Source organism: Strix uralensis, chromosome 4 (genome assembly GCF_047716275.1).
Source record: "Strix uralensis isolate ZFMK-TIS-50842 chromosome 4, bStrUra1, whole genome shotgun sequence".
Taxonomy (NCBI): Eukaryota; Metazoa; Chordata; class Aves; order Strigiformes; family Strigidae; genus Strix; species Strix uralensis.
In genome coordinates, this window is record NC_133975.1 from 47,880,888 (window position 1) to 47,900,032 (window position 19,145).

Consider the following 19,145-nt stretch of genomic DNA (forward strand, 5'->3'; position numbering starts at 1 on the left):
TCGCAGGCAGTCAAAGAAGATTAAAAATTAGGAAACCAAAATGCAGTATGGTTATAACTGAGACTACTCTGTAACATACACTTCTTAAGCTTCAAAAAGAGTAAACTCAGTTTTGCAGAAAGGGTATATAGATGCAAAATTGTACTCTAAGCAAATCAGAGTGAACCATAAGAAAAGGGAAGAGAAGGAGATGCTGCTCTGAGGGGAATGGGAGGACATCATAGCCTATACGATGTGATCAGAAGAACATGCTGCACAAATTTAGGGGTTATCAGTACATTCTTGCCTACCTACTTTTTCCTCCTTTATAGTAAATCCAGCATTCATTTTTAGTATCCGTTGTTGCTGAAGGACACTATAATGCAATTATTTTGCAAGTAATTTAACATCTATTTACACAGCCCAGATGAGTGTTAGGAGAGTGATTGCTGATGAGTGGGCAGATGACATAATCCCTTACTCCTTTTTCACACCAGAGGCTACATTCATTGACTTAAAAAACATTTTAGGCTCCTTAAAATTCCTTCCCAGTCCTCTCAGTCTCAAGCAAGCTCTTTGAATAAAGTAAACTATGTCCACGGTATCAAAATATTTTCGTAAACGGTCCTAATCCTAATTTATTGCTTCTAAAATTGTTTCATGTTACTGTAGTTGGCTGTGTTTCCAGTGGTGTAGACTGAAGTTATTTTCTTTGAGTGTGGCACTGCTGGGTCTTTCTTCTGTCTCAGGTACTCTGGAAACAGTTGTTATCAATGAAGTTCTGCTGCTCCCAGCCCACCACTTATTAAAAGATAGAAGTAAACGTCTACTATAAGGGGGCACAAAAACACACCATGTGCCACCACCACCTGAGCTCAGGGGTATAGACAGGCCCTGTAGCCACCTGCAGTTTCTGGTGTGTCTCTCTTAAGTCCTGATGTCAAGAGAAATGCAAGCTGCAAAGGCAGGCCCAGCAACATAATCTAAAGTTACCCTGTGTGGTGTCTAAATATTCCAGTCTATACATAGCACGCACTCCTCCCTGATGTTTTCTTGTTACTGAAAGTCTAAGTACAGTTAAGCCCATAGGATCACCGTCAGGTTTATAAGAAGCTTTCTCCTTTTTAATCAGCAGGAATAGCAGACATACCAACTGTCCTATTCCTAGATGGACAGTTGTGTTTCTTCACCTGTTACACAGCTTTTTTTTTTTTCTCTTCCTCCCCTTGTCCTCTTCCTTTCCTCTCTCCCTCTCTAGCACTAGATGCTGTGGTTGCTTCTTTATGTGTATCATCAGCCTTTTAACAACGTATGTTGCTCACATGAAATTGTAGTAGCATTGCTAGCAAATATTGTCAGACAAATCAGTAACACTTCTGTCTTGCACTTGGTGCTGCTCCATTAGGATAAAGTACAAGTGAAATGTAAAGCAATTTACATTAATCTGTTCTCATCCAATCATCAGGGTATCTGAGAAGATACGTATGCATAAGAAACTCCAAAAAGGAAGATTACTTACTATAAAAAAAAGTTTGATGGTCCTGTGGGAGTGTCCTAGGGGTTTTGTAAGACAAAATAAATAGATCTTTTCCTTTTCTGACAGTAACATGAGAAGGGGGAGACCAGTAAACTAGCAGCAATTACAAAGTACTGCTTCAGACCAGCCTTTGATTTATATGCTGTGACTGGATTAAAAATAGGTTTGCATAATTTGATGACGGTGAATTTATAACTAGGTAAACTGAAGTGAGAGGAAACTCCTTACACTCTTCAGGTGAAAACTAATCTCCTGCTAGGGTTGGGAACACATTGTTTCTGCCTCATGTGGTGTTATGCGGCTGCTCGGTTACGTTATAGGGATTTTTCACTCTCTGTTCAAATAGCAATTACTAGCCTGTCCTGAAGCAGGATATTGGACTTCATGACAAATGGTCTGTCCTGGATTGGTAAATCCTGTGTGCTAGTGTAGCAGACAAGAGACCATATGTTATTGTGTCGTTGAACTAAAGAAATAAAGGTGTTTTAATTTAAATAAACATAGATAGGAGCCCCAATCTCCATTGAGGTAGGCAGGAGAGAGGGAAAAGGAGTAGGGGAAATGACCAGGTGTGTAATGCTGCTATATCATCAGATGGTGCTTGAGGGGAAGGGGTGCTGCCTGCACTGCCCTGGGTGAATCTTCACATGCTGAAAATGCCCCTTAGGAATTTCTTGTTTGTTTGTTTTCCAAAATATGCCTTTGAATATTACTAGGAAATTGCTTAGCCGGTAGTTTTCATTGTTGACTGGAGCCATCGCTACATTCCAGGATATAAGGAATGTGCATAGAGAAAGAATTACCATTTGGGATACTAGAATAAATATTTAAAATGCTGCTTGAAAAACAGTGGTAAAAACATGATTATGGATTCACAGAAGCTGGAACAGATACATTGACCACCATGAACAGTGTGAGTAGAAGTAGAAATTTTATGGTGGGTTAGGAAGAATGCTTTACAACCTTGGCTGTTGATCTGAACTCTGAGCTTCACTAATGTTTTTGGTTTTCTACAAAATATTGATCTGTACAGTAGGAACATATGATTTATTATGATCACTGTAATTCCAAAGGTAAAATATACCAGACTTTACAGAGAAGTACTGGGAAAGAGTTGGTAAGGCATTTCATTCTCTAAAATCTGGAGAGTGTAGTACTGCATGACGTAGGATACTTACTGAGCTGGTACGTTGTCTGGGAGCAATGGGCGGTCTCTTTTTGATGGGAAATGTGCTTTGGAGAGTATAGTGTCCAGTGCAGCAGGACCCTGAATTCTGATGGCCTTTTCCACATTGTGCTGTACTGTAAGTACATAATAATAACAAATTGTATGGGTATTCCTTTGCAGGGGCGGGGGAAGGATGATGAAGAATAGGAGTACTAGTGTGCAGCACAATAAGAACATTCTTCCTACCATTTTTGTTATATGCATTGTTATTTCAAGTCATAAGTTGCGCAGGATACTAAAGAAATCTGTGGTCCATACATGCAGTCAGTAGCAGAAAGCAGACAGATTGGTGGTGAAACAGTACAAGAAAATGTTTCATGTAGATGTTATCCATTTTCTAGTCCTTGAAAAATAACCTTTCCAAGTGACTTCTTAGTTTTGTGGAAAATCTTTTTTACTCACTATATTTTATATAGCTACAGGAGAATATATAGTCAAATAGGAAAAAGGTAAGCATAGCATAGTAACCCTAGGTGATGGAAACTCACAGGAGTTTTCCAAACTGCCTGTGGAACTTCCTTTGCATTTTAAGATGAAGGCCAAGGTAAGTAAATGGACTGGAGCATCATTTGCAAGCTGGTTCACATGTGTTAGTATGTTTTTCCAAGCTTTCCAATATTCCCAAATTCATCTTTGTATTCGATTAATAGTAATGTTGGTATGAAATTTCATGCACTTTTTTGGTTTTTATCTCTGTTGTACTCATAATGTGCCATTTTTAGACCAAATTTAACACTTATTTAAAGAGAGCTAAACACATTTCTTATCCTGACAGACATTAGGACTACCTGCCATTCTTTGATATAAAGAAGATAAGTATAGGTGGCTTCTAAGAAATTTGGCAGTTGGCCTTTTAAAAGGAGGAGTTTGGGAAACCGTCTTCTTCCCTTCTTACCTCCACTTTTGATCTGCAGGATTATAATGTCTCTTTCTATAAGATTCTTATTCAAGTGCTTGAAATAATGTATCAACAGAAGTTATACCAATATAAATTAGTTCATTAACACAGACTGAACAGGACTGATTTCTGTGGTTGCTGTATTCCAGAAAATACTTATTTACATGCTTTATCCATATCAGTCGTTTAACATATGCTTAAATAATTACAGGGTTGCTGTCTGAATATAGAATTGTTTTGTTTTAGAGCCTGAAGTACGTTTACCAATGTATCTAGTTTACAATTTATCATTCTTGTGGAAGAGTTAATGCCCCTTCCTTCCCACAAGGCAGAAGTTACTTTCAGAGACTATGGGATATTCATGTGCTTAAGATGAGGATACTTAAGTGCTTACCAGTGCACTCAGACACCGGTCATGATGTTTTATTTCCTGGAGGTGTTTGTGTGCCAATTTACTAGTCATCAAGGAAAGGATATGTTTTCAGCAATACTCAATTGGCACTGAAGTAAACTTGTGATAGAAAGGAGAGTTTTGGGGAGGAGGGTGAAGAGATACATTTCTTTGGATTTCTTATTTTTGCATACAGTTCTTTGACTCTAGTTCACCAGGTGACAAAAGCTACTATGCAAAATGTGTATGTCTCAGCTTCACATGGTGCCTCAACTTTTCAGCAGATCCACAGAAAATGGAAATATGTTTTCTGGTAGACTGGAGAGTAGTGATGCAACAGTTAACTTCTCCAAATCATAACCAGCGCATCCTTTTCATGAAAAGTTTTCAAATCTTTGAAGGGTAGAATTTAGGGGTTTGAACTCTGTCTTGTTTTTCCCTTTCACTTAGTGTTGTAAATGTGTATTTATGATCAAAGTGGCTTACAGTGAATGAAGGGGAAGAAAACTGAAATCTAAGGATTAAACTTTTTTTTTGTGTATCCTAAATAACAAGGTAGAAATACAGAGAGAGTTGTGCGGTTGTGTTAGAAGCCTCAGGCTGTTACTAATCAGTATGAGGAAAGATTAAATAGAGAGAACCATGGCAACCATCTAACATTTGTGAATGAATCTGTGTTTCCATAAGGCAGTTCCTAATGTGCAGTACTACATATTCTAAAATAGATGCATTCAAAGTAGGTTGGCGCAAAGACTACAATCCATATTTGGTGAATGGCAGTTAGAAATGTTCTGTTTATACCTTGAATATCTTTATTTCATAGAAAATGTAGACATGGCAGGATACTTGGGGGTTTTATGCTCCATTGGGTCTATTGGCTTGAAGTGATGTCTGTTGCTGGAAGTGATATTTGTGTATAATTAAGCATCATTTTCTGAGTACAAAAAACTGACCTCATCAGTTTTGTATTCGGATTATATCTGGGTGTGCTGTTTCTTGTGTGTAGGATCAGCAGATACAGGTACTACTATGGAAATTTATTTCATGTCAAATCATTGCTGTTCCATCATCTTTTCTCTCTTTTTTTTTTTTTAACATTAAAACATCAAGCATGACAGAAAACACAGAATGTAACTCTTTTCTCAATTTTTGGACAATCCAAAGGCCTTTCCTCTTATATTGGAAGACACTGCCAAATCCTCTTAAAGAGGATGAATTCTAGGGGTGACTTGCTCATGCTGTGAACCTCAGGAAGTGGAGTTAAATGACTCTGAGTAACTTTTTTCAGAAACTCCTTTGGAAAGGCAAAATCCCGGGGGAATATTTTAAATTATTAAAATCTTATATCACGTAGTTTTAGAAAAACAGTTTTCTTCCAGTATCCTGACTTTACTGTCACTCAGAGTAGCCCCAGTCAAACATTTCTGACAACATCGTGTGGAATGATTTTTATTGAACTTTTACCCTGCATGGAGTATTTGCTGGTGCTGTCACAGGGTCAACATTTCAGCCAAGGTGCCTTCTCCCTTCCATTCCTCCAGGAAATTGGCTTTCTGTATCATTTGAGATTTTTTTTTTCTCTGCCACCTGGCTGACAAGTGGAGTTATTAATAGCTAACTTTTACTGATGTGCACTGCTAGCAGTTTGTGGCTTCAGGAATCTTGTATCTACTGGGCTGAATGGAGGACTGGACTGAATGGGCCAATCTTTCCCAGTCTGAGGTTCATATAGATATTGTTGTCTGGCAAAAAATACAAAGCAATATGATGTAAATTAATGCATTTGAAAGGCAAAGGAATTAATTAAACAGCTGTTCTGAAGCTTGTAAACTTGGGTGGTAGGTGATTATACTGCCTGGCCTGGCCATATGGGAGGGCAAAAAAGATAACATCAAAAGTAAGATTTCCTATTACATAAACTGCAAAATAGTGCACAAGTATCTGCAGTTTCATTATTACCAATTATTTAATTTTTGGGACATTTTGATTTTCATCTCACATGATGTGTCTTTTCTCTCTGTGCCTTGGTCTTTGAGGGAAAGTTTAGCCTCAGTGAGAGAGGCAGTACTGGTAATAGGTGGAGAACTTTCTTCTTTTCTATTGAATGAACGATGCAGTACACTCTTAACAACTATATTGCTACATCTGTAGGCTTGTGGTTTGCCTGAAATCCACTTATTTCTCTAATCAAGCATGCCACTCTCTCCTTTTCTGCCTTCTTCCTTCCTGGGGTCCTCCCATTTTCCTGCCCTTTGTCATAAACTTTGCATTCTCCTTGCCCCATCATGGATTTTTGCTGGAGGCTGTACAACATGGGAATAACAAGGTTGGTTAAACACATTGGGTCTGCCATTAGATACCATGGATTTCAGTGCCTCTGTTATGCTCTAGTGTTCCCTCTAACGGTTGGACTAGGTGATCTTCAAGGTCTTTTCCAACCTAGATGATTCTGTGATTCTTTTCCACTCAGATAAGCATGAATCTGCTCATCAGAGCATTACTAGAGAGTTGAGTTGATTGGAGGAGGCCTCCAAAATCTATTGCAAGTGAGGCTGACAAGCATTGAAAAAAATGTCTTCAAGTTAAATACTTAGCCTTACTTACCTCTATATGTAAAGATATTTATTTCACAAAGAGCAATATGATTACTTTCAGATGTGATTTAAAAGTGATCTAAGAAATGAAGACTATGTAAGGTGTCACAAATACCCTTACAGTTTTGTCTATACAAATACACAGCTAAGTCAAATTATGGAAACCAAACATTTTGTTCCATAGGGAAATTTAAATATTTCGGTAGCAAAAATGAAAATTATTTCAAATGGAGCTGGAAGAGGGAGAGGAAATTTTCCTTTAGAATGATGGTGTTAAAATTTTGCTTAGAAAAAGATCAAAATTATCTTTTCATTATGACAGTTTTTTAGTAGTTTCCAATGTTTCCAGAATTGAAGCTGTCCAAATATAAGCTATCTAAGTTCTATTAAATAACAGTTTGTCTGGTGAACTGCCAGGGGACTTTGAATGCTTTTGATCTGCAGCTGAGGTAGTTATTTTAGTGTGCTATGTCGGCACAAGGAAAGTTATCAACTTCCTATTTCTTCACTTAAAAAAACCCAAAACAAATCCCAACTGCCCCCCCAAAAAAACCAAAACAAACAAAAAAATTGAAACGAGTTCTTATCAAAGGCAGAAGGAAAATCTATTTCACCTTTCTCAAGCTGTTTTAATGGGTGTGCTAGATTTTGTCTAGCACGCATCTATGTACAGATGGAAATGTCCAACATCACTGATGTGACAAAGCATTTTACCCCATGGGTTTCTGCTTCTTACATTCATTGACATATTTGTGGAATTCCAAAGGCAGAGGGAAGGCACAAAAAGGTCACAAAACTGCAAGCCAAGGTAAACAGCCTGTCAGAGTATGTTTAGCAAACGACAGTGTAAACCACAGAAAAAATACAGAAAGGAGAGGAAAACTTATTCCTCTGGAAAATACATTTCCTGGTTGGAAAGGCATTGAAGTTTAGAGTCGCTTCTGTTGCTTCCCTGCTCTTTTCCAATGAATTGTCTTTGTTCAGACTGCTAATTCAATCCACGGTCCCAGGCACCTTAGGCCATGGGGAAGAGGAATACATGTTCTGCAGCAGGTATAACGGAAGACATTGTGGGCATCATGACTAAAGGCAAAAACATCTTTCATCCCAGGAGAGGAGATTGGACTACCTCTTTGTCATAAATTGTACTTAAGTAGTATTTGAATAATGTATTGAACATAGATACACCACCAGAGCATTTCTTTAGTCGTTGTCAAAGAGGGTTGTGTTTGCTCCTTTTTACACTGCACAGAAAAGAAAGATTCTTTGTTTGGTTCAATGTGCAGTTTAACATTTTTTATTGCATTGCAGATGGAAAATAGCTTCTCAGTTCTTGGTTATTTATCCTGGTTTTCTTGCATTTCAAGTACAAGCTTCTCTTGAAGAGGAAATAATTTGGGTTGGCTGTGCTATTGTCCCTGCTGCTCTTTAGCCCTGTGACGTGAAGTTGCAGAATTATGTAGCACAATCTTGTAAATGCCTGAAGTATCTGAACCACTTTTGTTTTGTTACTTTTCACAGCAAGTTCAGACTTCAGTCCAGATGTGCAATGCAAGGAATTTTAGTTGCACAGAAGATTCTTTCGGCAGGCTCTTGCAGCACATTCAGCCTAGATAACTGACAGGAATAAAGTTACTGGCTAAAAATGTCATTATGTACAGGAAACATGTGAAGGACTTTTTTCTGTTGATGTAGACAAAATTTCTAAAGATTCCACTTGCTGATGGTGAAATATCTATATTGTGCAGTGAGCTCCACCTACATCTGTGTTCAACAGTAAGAAACCAATAATTATATTTCCTATATTTGCTTATGAAAACAGAAATCTTCTACAACACCAGACTTGTTTGTTGAATATAAAAGAATGAGTAATCATTATAAACCATGCCGCATGTACTGTACCATGTTGAAATGAGAAAGTTCAACTGACTTATAAAATAAGTTTTAATAAATCCCTTAAGTAGTGATAATGGTAATTGTGCACACTGCAATGCGGTACTAGCAAGTGCTGTATATTGATTAGACTGCTTCCGGATTCATCACTTGGAAACAGGGGGATGTCTGATGACCAGAATGGTATTAGGGTGGGGGAAGAATGATTGAGAAAGCTCTCAATCAAGGTAACATTGATAACACACTGAAAAATCAGAAATTATTTTGATTACAAATATCACATATAAAGATCAAAGAGGAAAGAACTGAATACAGAAGAAACACCCCAACAAACAGAATTATGTGGATCTGCCATGTACATCAGGAAGCTGAATTTTATTTGGGTTTTTCAGCATACTTATTTCCCTCCATTTTACCTCTCAACTAATGGAATGAATTAGCATTTATTTTAAGGGTCTAGGATTTAAACTATGGAATTTGAGTTTCTCTTTTACTTCAGGGGTTCCTGGAGACCAAAAGGTGCAATAGAAAGTACTCTGAAAGTTATGTAGAAGCACTAACACCTATACTATGCCTGACCCCCCAGACATCTTAAGCCTAAGTCAATAAATGTAATGATTCTTATTCACTCTTTACAAATCTGAAAAGTAGATAATTATTTCATATTCTTAACTAAAAAAAAAAACAAAAAAGGTTATCTTTAGAAACTTCATAAACTGATCTTAAAAAAAAAAAAAAAAAAGATTCAGTGTTCAGAATCAATTTGATAAATGTGCTGAGCCCTGAAGTCTTAGTACAATTAATGTACACATTGCCTTTGTAATAAGTTGTATACCTGCTCATAAAGTAAAAACACTGGTGGACCAGTTAAAGGAATTAGTGTTTGAGGGGAAAAAAGATGGTGATAAAGTAATTAGTATCATAAGTTCAACAAAGATTTAAACCTGTGGTACATGGCAGTAATGGATTTTGAACACAGTTAATGAGCATATTCATTGCATTCATTTCTAATTAAGTGGAAAAAATACTGGTCCTTTAAATGGAGATAATAAATGTGCAAGTCAGTCTTGCACAAACATGCAACACAAGAATTTATTGCCTGCTGTCTAACTAGGGAACTGGGAATCATTATAAAGATTAGCTTTACTGAAAAAAAATCTAGAAAAAGCTTTAGTAGAAAATTTTTATGAGGTAATAATTTTCACATTAAATATTGCTTGGCATGTTTGGTAGAGTGTGTGTGCGTGTCTTCTAAAATATGAGTATTTTCTATCATCAGAAGTAGAGCTGTTTACACCCTTGAAAAGGATTCAATGCTATTTACCAATTTAGATTTGCATGAGATGTATTTAGTATATGACTACATGTGTAACAGAACATTAAAAATATCAGAAACTTTGAAACTTTCTCAGAGGTGTGTTATGCTTGTGCTTAGAATACAAATTGTGGTTTAAAAGTAAAATTGTGACTCGGAAAGCTGCAGCTGTGAACTTCCAAATGCTTGCCATGCTTTAACTGACGCACTCTCACCTTCCCAAAGCACTGAGCTGTGCTGCTGCTGGGGCTTGGAGGGTTTCAAGCTGCAGCAGGGGAAATCCAGCTGAAATGCTTAGTGTTTATTCTGTCAGTGGGCAGCCGGGGAGCTGACATGAAACAGGTTAAAACACTGAAACCAGACGTACCTTCTAGAGCAGTGGCTTTCAATGTTTTTATGACTTGGGAACCCCCTAAACATTTCCAGTGGAAGCAAGGACCTTGTGGGGCATGTTGAAGCTTATAGATGACAATTGACTGGCGTTTCTTAGTTACCTTTCATGGATCTATTTGAGGTTGTTCACAGATCCCCAGGGATACCCAGACCACATGTTAAAAACCAGTGAAACTAAATCAAACTCAATATGTTTCATTCTCTCAAAGCTCCCAACCCATATCTCTCTTGTTCGTATTACCAAAATATCAGGTTCTTTCTGACACACAGTATGTCTAGGTCTTTGCTCAACAAACGTCTCATTGGGATATGCCTAAACTCTAAATGCGCTTCCAAGTTTCCCTACGCCATCTGAACCTTCAGGAGCTGGTATTTCAAGAGGGCAAGTTTTCCATGCCAGAAAGCTCCTGAACTTTCACTGGTGACATGCAGTATACTGCTAGTGATACTGCAGTACAAATTACTGTGCCATGCTTAGGCAATTTCAGTCTTTTTTCTTTGACTTTGTTCTGCCCTGTCCCACATGTTGTAATTGCTTTCCATAAAAGGAGCAAACAAAACCATACTCCTGGGTCTTTTCAAAATGCTAACTCTGCTTTTATTTTTTTAACTTCACTGCATGATTTTATTATGTATTTAAGCCAGTAGCAACTTGGAAGCTAAGTTTAAAATAGCTGGCTTTGGTAGCATACTTTTAGCATTTAAATTAAAAAAAAAAAAAATTGCAAATTGCTGAGTCAGTTTATTGATTAAAGCAGGAATTTTATAGAAATGTTATCAGTAAATAAACATTTTATTTTCTTTTGTGTTCAGGTATGACTTTGTAGAAGTTGAAGAGCCTAGTGATGGCACTGTTTTAGGGCGCTGGTGTGGTTCCAGTAGTGTGCCAAGCAGACAAATCTCCAAAGGAAACCAGATCAGAATAAGATTTGTGTCTGATGAATATTTTCCTTCTGAACCTGGATTCTGCATCCATTATACACTTCTTATGCCAGTAAGTAACATGTTTCAGATTGGAGCATTTCAGGAAGACAAAATCTTTGAAGTGGTAGCTCAAAATAATCTTTTAATAGTTTAGGATTAATTATGGTTTATTTCTTAATAATAATAATAATAAATCTGTCTTCCAGAATTGTACATTTTGTTCCTGTTTTTTAACTAACTGAGTGTTCTTGTGGTGGTTCTTGGATGGCTTTGGACTGGGAAGTTGTGGGCTCAGTTGTTTGTGTGGAAACTTCAATAAAATGTTTGCATTCCTAATACAGTACAGTCGCAAAACCCCTTTTTTTTCTAGTTTTGAAAAGAAAAATCAGCATAAGAATCAGCTGTGTGGCATTGAAAGAGCATCAAGAAGTTAAAAGATTGAAGAAATTAATGTTTTTAATAGTCAGCTGCTATTAGACATACACAGCCAAATGATTATACCTAGTTCAAAACCAGAAATGTCCTTATGCTTCTTGACTGTTTTATTATAGTGACAAAGCAGACAATGCACAGTACTCATTTTCTACTGCATTTTCCCTGGAAACTGTACTTTAGACTTCTCTTGAGTGTTTTTTAATGCTTGTAAATTGCAGATATTAAACAATAGTCATTGTCTAAAATGTGACTATTTTCACTGTCAACAGATTTCTGTTACCTTTTTTCATCAAATGAAAGATCTGTGATAGCAAAACAGTGTTTATAGATTTTTAAGGATGAGATGTTCTGAAACATTAGAGTGGAGCAGAACAAGGGTTGACTTGATTTAGAATAGGTATTCCATATTAAAGAGAGTAAGGAGTACTTTTGTTAAATTCCTCATAATTCACTTTGTGAATCTCTGAAGTAGTTCTGTGGTCTGTGGTATTTTGTTGGTGGAAAATATCTGCAAGCTCAATAAAAAAATTGATCAAAAGAATCCATGTTGTAACCCCACTGACACGCACTTCACTCAAAATGCATTTGGCTTGCTTATTGCTTTTGCCATTTTTGCCTCTTCTCCCCGTTTGCAAAACTTCAGTTACTGAAAAGCAAAGAACAATTCCATGTATCTTTTCAACAATACATAATCTTCTACATAATACATTTAGCATACTGATGATGATGTCAGTGAAGTGTAGTAGTGTGTATGTACACACACATATATATGTATGTTATTTTCTGTAGTTTTCCTGTAAGTATTTTTAAATATTTAGGCCTAACTAAGAACTATTCCTAAAGCAATTAAAAGTTTGATCTGAATATTTGACTCTCTTGTGAGTTAGACCCTTTTGTTAGTACAATAGTGTGACCTAATAACGATGAATTTTGAAATTAAATAAAATGTCAATCAGTCTCCAAACCAACTTGAAATATGGCCAGGTTTAAACTTTTGTACACCCGAGGGCAGAATGTAATAAGTATGTTTACTTTTAGAAAATGGTAAAAGAAAATCCCTAAATAGATGTATTTGTGGGCTGATGCCAAATTTCGTTGTTGCAGCTCTAGTATTACATCCTACCTGCTACATATCTATCTGACTTACGTATGATCCAATTTCTGTGGAATGAATTAAACAAAGGCACCTAAAAATATCAGAGTGTATGTATAATTATCTTTATGCCATGCTGTACAAATGGACTGAGTTTTTTCCCTGACATTTGATGGGGAAAACTGGTTATAAATTTAAGTTATCAACGCTTGAAAAACAACTCTCTAATCTTCAAAATATTTACATCACTTATTCAATAGACAAAAACAGAGTTGACATCATAGGATGCCTTTTTAGTTCCCTGTTTTTCTCCATTAACAAAGCTCATATGGCATAAGAAGTATACATACAGAGTGTTTTAGAAACCAAGTATGTTATCTCTCACATATGGAATTCAGAACTAGCCCCAGAATGTGCAGCATAACAACTACTCATTGGTTTGTGAGTATTAATTTTCAAACCTCTCTTTAAAAGGGCTGTGACCTTTTTCATCAAAAATTATGTCTTAATAAGCCATGCAAAATACAATTTCACATTTCAGACTGCAGACTGTAAATGAAATCTGTATTGCTGAGTTTCAGGATTAGACCTGTTTCTTGTACCTAAAGCAATTGAAAACTGATGCAAAAAAAAAAGTGTTGTTCTTTAAAACTATAATGCTATCTCACACAACATTTCAAAAGAAATGAAAATTTACAGCCTCCCCTCCCACCTCTCCACAAAAAAGATGTCAGCTATAGGAATGGGTGTAAATTTTAAATAATTCTTGCAGAAACATAACTGATTCACTTAGTGATTCACTTCAATGAATTGGTCCTAAACAGTTAAAAATTTTTTTTTTTCCTAATTTTTTTACAAGAGGGGGAGGGGGAGATGCCTGGTAGACTAGCAATGAGAGATTGTTTGGGGAGAAATGAAGCAAAACTGAAATAAAACAGTGCAAGCTTGTTTCTGTATTTGGAGGCCACACACAGAGAGGGGGACTGGACACATTTTCAGGTCTTCTAAAGAGCAAGAGAAATGGCTTTGTTTAAATCTGCTGTAATTTATCGTGTATATATATTTTTTACTTTGTATATTATATTTCAAACCAACTTTTCACATGATGAATAAGTCAGGGGAGAATGGCTATTGATCTGATTACTTCTAAGATTTAGTCACTCAGAAGGACTCACAGCAGTTCCAATGTCAATAGATGCAACATAATTTTTTAGAAAGGTTTGCCATAGGATTGTAAGGCACTGTATAAAAGCAGTGCATGTACTGTACACAAGCAGAACGCTCCGTGAGAAAAACATGAAGCTTTTCATCAGATTCTAGCTAATTACAGTTTAATAATTTGAATTTCTTCCATTTTAAATTGTGTACCCTGGATACATCTAGAACATTCTTTAATTCTGGTCTAACCCCACCTTCCTTTCCTCTGTTCTATAGTTGCAAGTTAATTTTGTCTGCAATATGATAAAGTGAAAGGAAGTGTTGAAAAAGCTTATTCTTACTAAGAAAATGTAGTTTGTGTTATTTCAAAATTATTATGCTACTTTCAGCACAGCTGTTATTCTTAGTCACTCTTTTCATGCTCTGCCCTGTCACTTAGTCTGTGCTTACTGGTGAGCTGCTTTATTCACTAAGGGCTGCTTAGCGGTTGTTCTGCATTTTGACTGTTCAGCTATGCATTTATTAAAAGTCCTGGTTTTGGCAGCACTATACCACCTAAACCCTCCTAGAACTTTATTGCAAAAACAATCCATATTTCATTTCTTTTCCCCTTCTTCTTACTTTCCCCCAGTTAGAGCTCTAATCCATATAGTAGCCACATGCAATTGAGAGAAACCTTATAAATGCTTATAATATATGTTTGGGCTTCAGTCTTCCTAGTGACTTGTTTAGTTTAAATTATGTCAGTTACAAGTTTGGCAGAGAAAACTTGATGTAATAAAGTCCATTGTTACTTGGGGAGTGGGTGAATGGGATACTTGATGCCTGAGGTGCCATTAAGGAATGCATGACTGATTGCCAAAGTAGTTATTAATTATTCAGGGCACTCAGAACAAAGCAGCTCCAGTTAAAGTTGAAGCTGGGGGTGACTGTATTCCCCTTCTTTTTTGGCATATGGTAGCATGTCATTTGTCATCAAAGATCATGCCAAAGATCTTTGCAAAGAACAGACTTAACCCTCTTCTATGCAAGTAAAGATGAAGAGGAAAATCCAAGAAGTTGCATAAAGACTGACCTGGTTTAAAAGTGATGTGGCAGGTGTTTTGTGATTTTGGTGCAGTACATGTATGGCTACCTGGATTTCAATCCAAGAGGGGTTTGTGGTTTGGTTTTTTTTTTGATGCAGAGATGCTGTTAGTAGTACTCTTGCTATTAACACTAATGAAGATTAAATTTGATACTGTGCAGATAATCTGTTCAGGGCTATCTAATAATTGTTCCTTTATTTCACCCAAATTGCTCTTTTAGGGTTGAGCATATTAATTTTGCTTGTGGAACCTTTTTAATTGAGCTTTTTTAATGGAAAAGACAAGTAAAATTTAAATACTAATAGAAGTGCATACTAACAGAACAGAGAAAGGAAAGCTCTTACCTAACGTTCCCTTCCTTTCAAAAGTCCACAGATTTCACAGATATCAGGTGTGTATCTCACATGTCAGTACCAAAGCCCGAGAGGCTTAACTCTGGCTGGAGTCGCTAAAAATCCATCCAGAAACATCATAAAGGACATTATTGATCTCCTAAACAAAGGTTTTTCTACACTGTCTTAAGAAGTAATTAAAAGATTTTGGAAATAATACAATTTCGGGGTTGTTTAAGCCAAGGTGGTTTGAAGCAGTAGGAGAGCGTACAAGTGTTATTTAGCACTTTGCAATGCTACATGAAGTGAAAAAGGACTGTGAAAATCCTTCATATGATGGGAAGGACTCTTAAATGAAACTTCAGAGTTTCCAGTGATTAGGTATAGTGAAACCTAAGCCTGGATAAATCAAAAAACTACTAAAGATGCTCCAGCTTGCAGATTCAAGCATTCAAATTTTTTTTGTGTGGCAAAAAGTAAATTGTAAATCAGAGAGGTTTTTGGACTAATTCTTTCCTTGAAGAATTCATTTTGCATTAAATTTGTGCTTGAGGTCTAAGGAGAAATTCCTTTAAAATTTCTTAAATGAGACCTATCACCCCAAAATACATAGATAGGAGCGACATGCTTCAGGTTAATCAAAAAACTACAAAAAGTACAAAACTGAGGATGGCTGTTATCCATGGGACTACAATGAGAGGAGAAGCAGAAAGAATCTCTGAAGGATATTTCCTAATAAAATCAAAACATCTTGTTTTCCTGCGACCATATCTCATTCTGTCACTTAGACATCATAGAAAATTTTAAAATCTGTGTTTCTGAAGTAGCCTCACAGAGAGACGGGGTTAGAAATGAATCTAGCAAAATTGTGGGCCTGTGCAGAAGTCCGTGGAAGTGTGTCCTTGACCTGCACAACCTGGGAGGTCAGTGTGGATTTTCTCTGAAGAGACACATTTTGAACCAAACTGGTTGTCATTTAGTTCTTAAAAGGAATGAATATGCATATATGATAGCAAGGTTTGTACTCTGAAAGACTAGGTTCCTTTCCCTCTGACCAAAATTTGCATGTAGTTTCTCATGTAGTATATACCATTTCTGTTGTATTTTCCTGATAGTTTTACAGTGGCTCAGGCTGAAACGAATCAGAAATCATTTCACTGACTATGTAGGAAGTAGTAATTTTGTCTTCTTGTATAGACTTTATTTTTACAAATTCATTGTATATTTGACTAAGATTTTAATTGATTTTGGAAGTTTATTGTATATCCCACCCCGTTTCACTGTGGCAAAAGATATAAAAAATCAGCTGATTTTATTTCTAAATAAGTAACAATAATTTCAAAATTAAACGCAATTATGTTACCACACCTCAAATATCATGCTTTGTTTTTTCTATTCAACAACTTCAGTAGAATTTCTTCCTGAAAAGTTCAGGAGTGTTCAACAAGTAACATAACTGATACTGGTTATGGAGCATTCACGTAAGTCTTAAACTGTATTTTTGAAAGAGAGTATTGAGGGGAAATAAAAAGTGAGGTAGAGAAGAGCTTGTGGAAACAGCTCTCCTTTTAGTCATCAATAGCATTATGTCCAAGTTAGATCACTCTGGCAACCTGTTTCAAGCAGAAATTATTGCCATAAACAAGAGATGGGGTACTGCAACTGTCAAGAAAAAGCAGACAGCCCCTTTTGCTCCTTTTCCCAAAAGATGTCTTTGATCACACATTAACCCTCTATTCCCACATAAAAGCAGTTAGTAGGATGATTCAGTGCAAACAATGTTTAACCTCTTTAAATACCCTAAAAAGTAAAAAAGTTTAGAAAACATATTGGAAAAGTATTTCAAATATATGAGACAATTTCTTTTCTTTAATTTCTGTAAATAAGTAAAAGCTTCTCTTAGGTTTCTATTTATTAATAAGTATTTGTGTTGTCAGGGACTTTTTTATTATTTGGAAGCTTTATTAGTGTGTCTCAGCATTTTCATTGGAAGTTGATGCGTATTTATTTAATTTGAAAATTAGTGTTACTATTACATGGTCTATCATTTATTCTTAGTGTTCTGAAACAAATTCTGCATGTATAAGTTTTAACGTGCGCTCGGTTGTTTACAAAAAATCTACAAAAGTTAAAGATAGAAGAGTGGTTTTGTCTTGAGCAATTTAAAAAGTCTCTTGCAATGTCATGACTCTGGGAGTGGTCTCACTGCTGTATGTGGGATCTTAAGTAACATTATTTCTGTTTGGGAACAATCTGAAAGAAGTATATTTTGCCAACTGATGAGAAAATAAAAAAAGAAAAAAAAATGTGTACAAATCCAGGAAAGACAGTAATGTGGAAAATCCAATCTGCAGTAATGATGCAAGGAATAGAATACATGGTACATGAGGAAAGTGGACTGGGGTGAATTACCAGCCTTGTGGATTACCACAGCAGTTACCTTGGGTGTTACTTTTTTCATTCAACTTGACTTAATAGACACTAAAATTTACACCTGCTAATAAGCAGGGAACACATCACCTAATGAAAACAACTTTCAACCGTTACATTTTAATATTGTAGTCCTGAGTATATTCTGGGAGTCCTCATTATGATAGTGCGTCATTATTGTAAAACACAAATATCAAAACTCAAGATTTAAAAATAAGTATGTCTTTTATTGCATTTTGACATCAGAGTTTGCAGGACATTTCAAATTGTGAGTTTTTTACTTAATGAAATGGCTACCATTATACTAACTGATAAAATTTTTTCAAGTAGTATTTGAGTCTTTTTGGTTTGGTTTCTTTCATTACGTTCCCTCAAGGAGGACTGAGTTAGGTCTAATCAGTGTAATTACACAGAAGAAATTAATAAAAGAATAATACTGCCACTCTGTAGCAACTCTAAATATTAGCCTAAAATGTTATTCTCTACTTGTACCAACTGATCTTCAGAGAGATTCTCTCTTGCTTCTCAAAATCTCACTTCTAAAATGGTTCTTTATAAATGAATGAGGATCAGATCAAGCTGGTTAGTCTTTATCTGTCAGTACTACTACAGTAAAGTATTTAATGTGTTATGTATATTGGCATGTGAATTTGAAAATTTATTACTCAACAGGTCATGTCAAGTTTCTAAGCCTTTCCAATTGCCTTCCCAGTTTCCCAAGTGTCAGGCTGCCTTGAAACAAACACAAGGTTCTCTAGCCCAGGAGCCTGCAACCAGTGGTGTTCATAAATGGATGGCAGGGAGCACTGGGAGGAGGTCAAACAGATGTGATTCTTCACCCCTCCTGTACTCGCCCACTTACCAGCTACTTTCTGCAGGAGGGGGATTCCCTGAGCCTGTGTGCTTTGTCTATTTAGTAATCTGTAACAGATGTTCCTTGCAAATAATTGTCCATGTACCCCTTGAACCCAGGTAAACTTCATGCCTTCACAACATCCTTTGCTCTAATCAGATTGTATAGGCACCTCACAGAACACAAACTTCAAACTCCTTTACTTTAGAGGGATATATATATATATATATATAAAAACGTGTCACTCAAACTGTAAACTCACTGATCTCATGTAATTGGAGCTGTTGGATGCTACCTCAACATAAATATTCTATAATGATGTTCAAATGTTCCTTTAGTCTTTTAAAATTATTCTGTAGTTATGTTTCAAATTTATTTGTTCGCTCTTATAGGTCACATCCATTCTGAAGAGTGCAATGTTTCAGTTATTTGTCTGTGACTTTTTTTTTTATTTAAACCTTTACTAAATGTTATATAAGCTACTTTTCACTTATATGTTTGCTTAAAAAAAAACCCAAACCACCCCCCCACCCCCAAAAAACAACCAAACAAAAAAACCCCACAAAACAAAACCCAAACCACCACCAAACAAAAAAAAACCCCT

The 19,145-nt window shown here is 36.2% G+C and overlaps 1 protein-coding gene across 1 annotated transcript in view; it reads left to right on the forward strand.

Moving 5' to 3' along the window:
- Positions 1-19,145, forward strand: part of PDGFC (platelet derived growth factor C) — a 135,214-nt gene that overhangs the window by 86,391 nt on the left and 29,678 nt on the right. Inside the window, exon 3 of the mRNA XM_074865085.1 lies at positions 11,042-11,222. Coding sequence (XP_074721186.1) covers positions 11,042-11,222 — 181 coding nt within the window. The remainder of the gene's footprint in view (positions 1-11,041; positions 11,223-19,145) is intronic.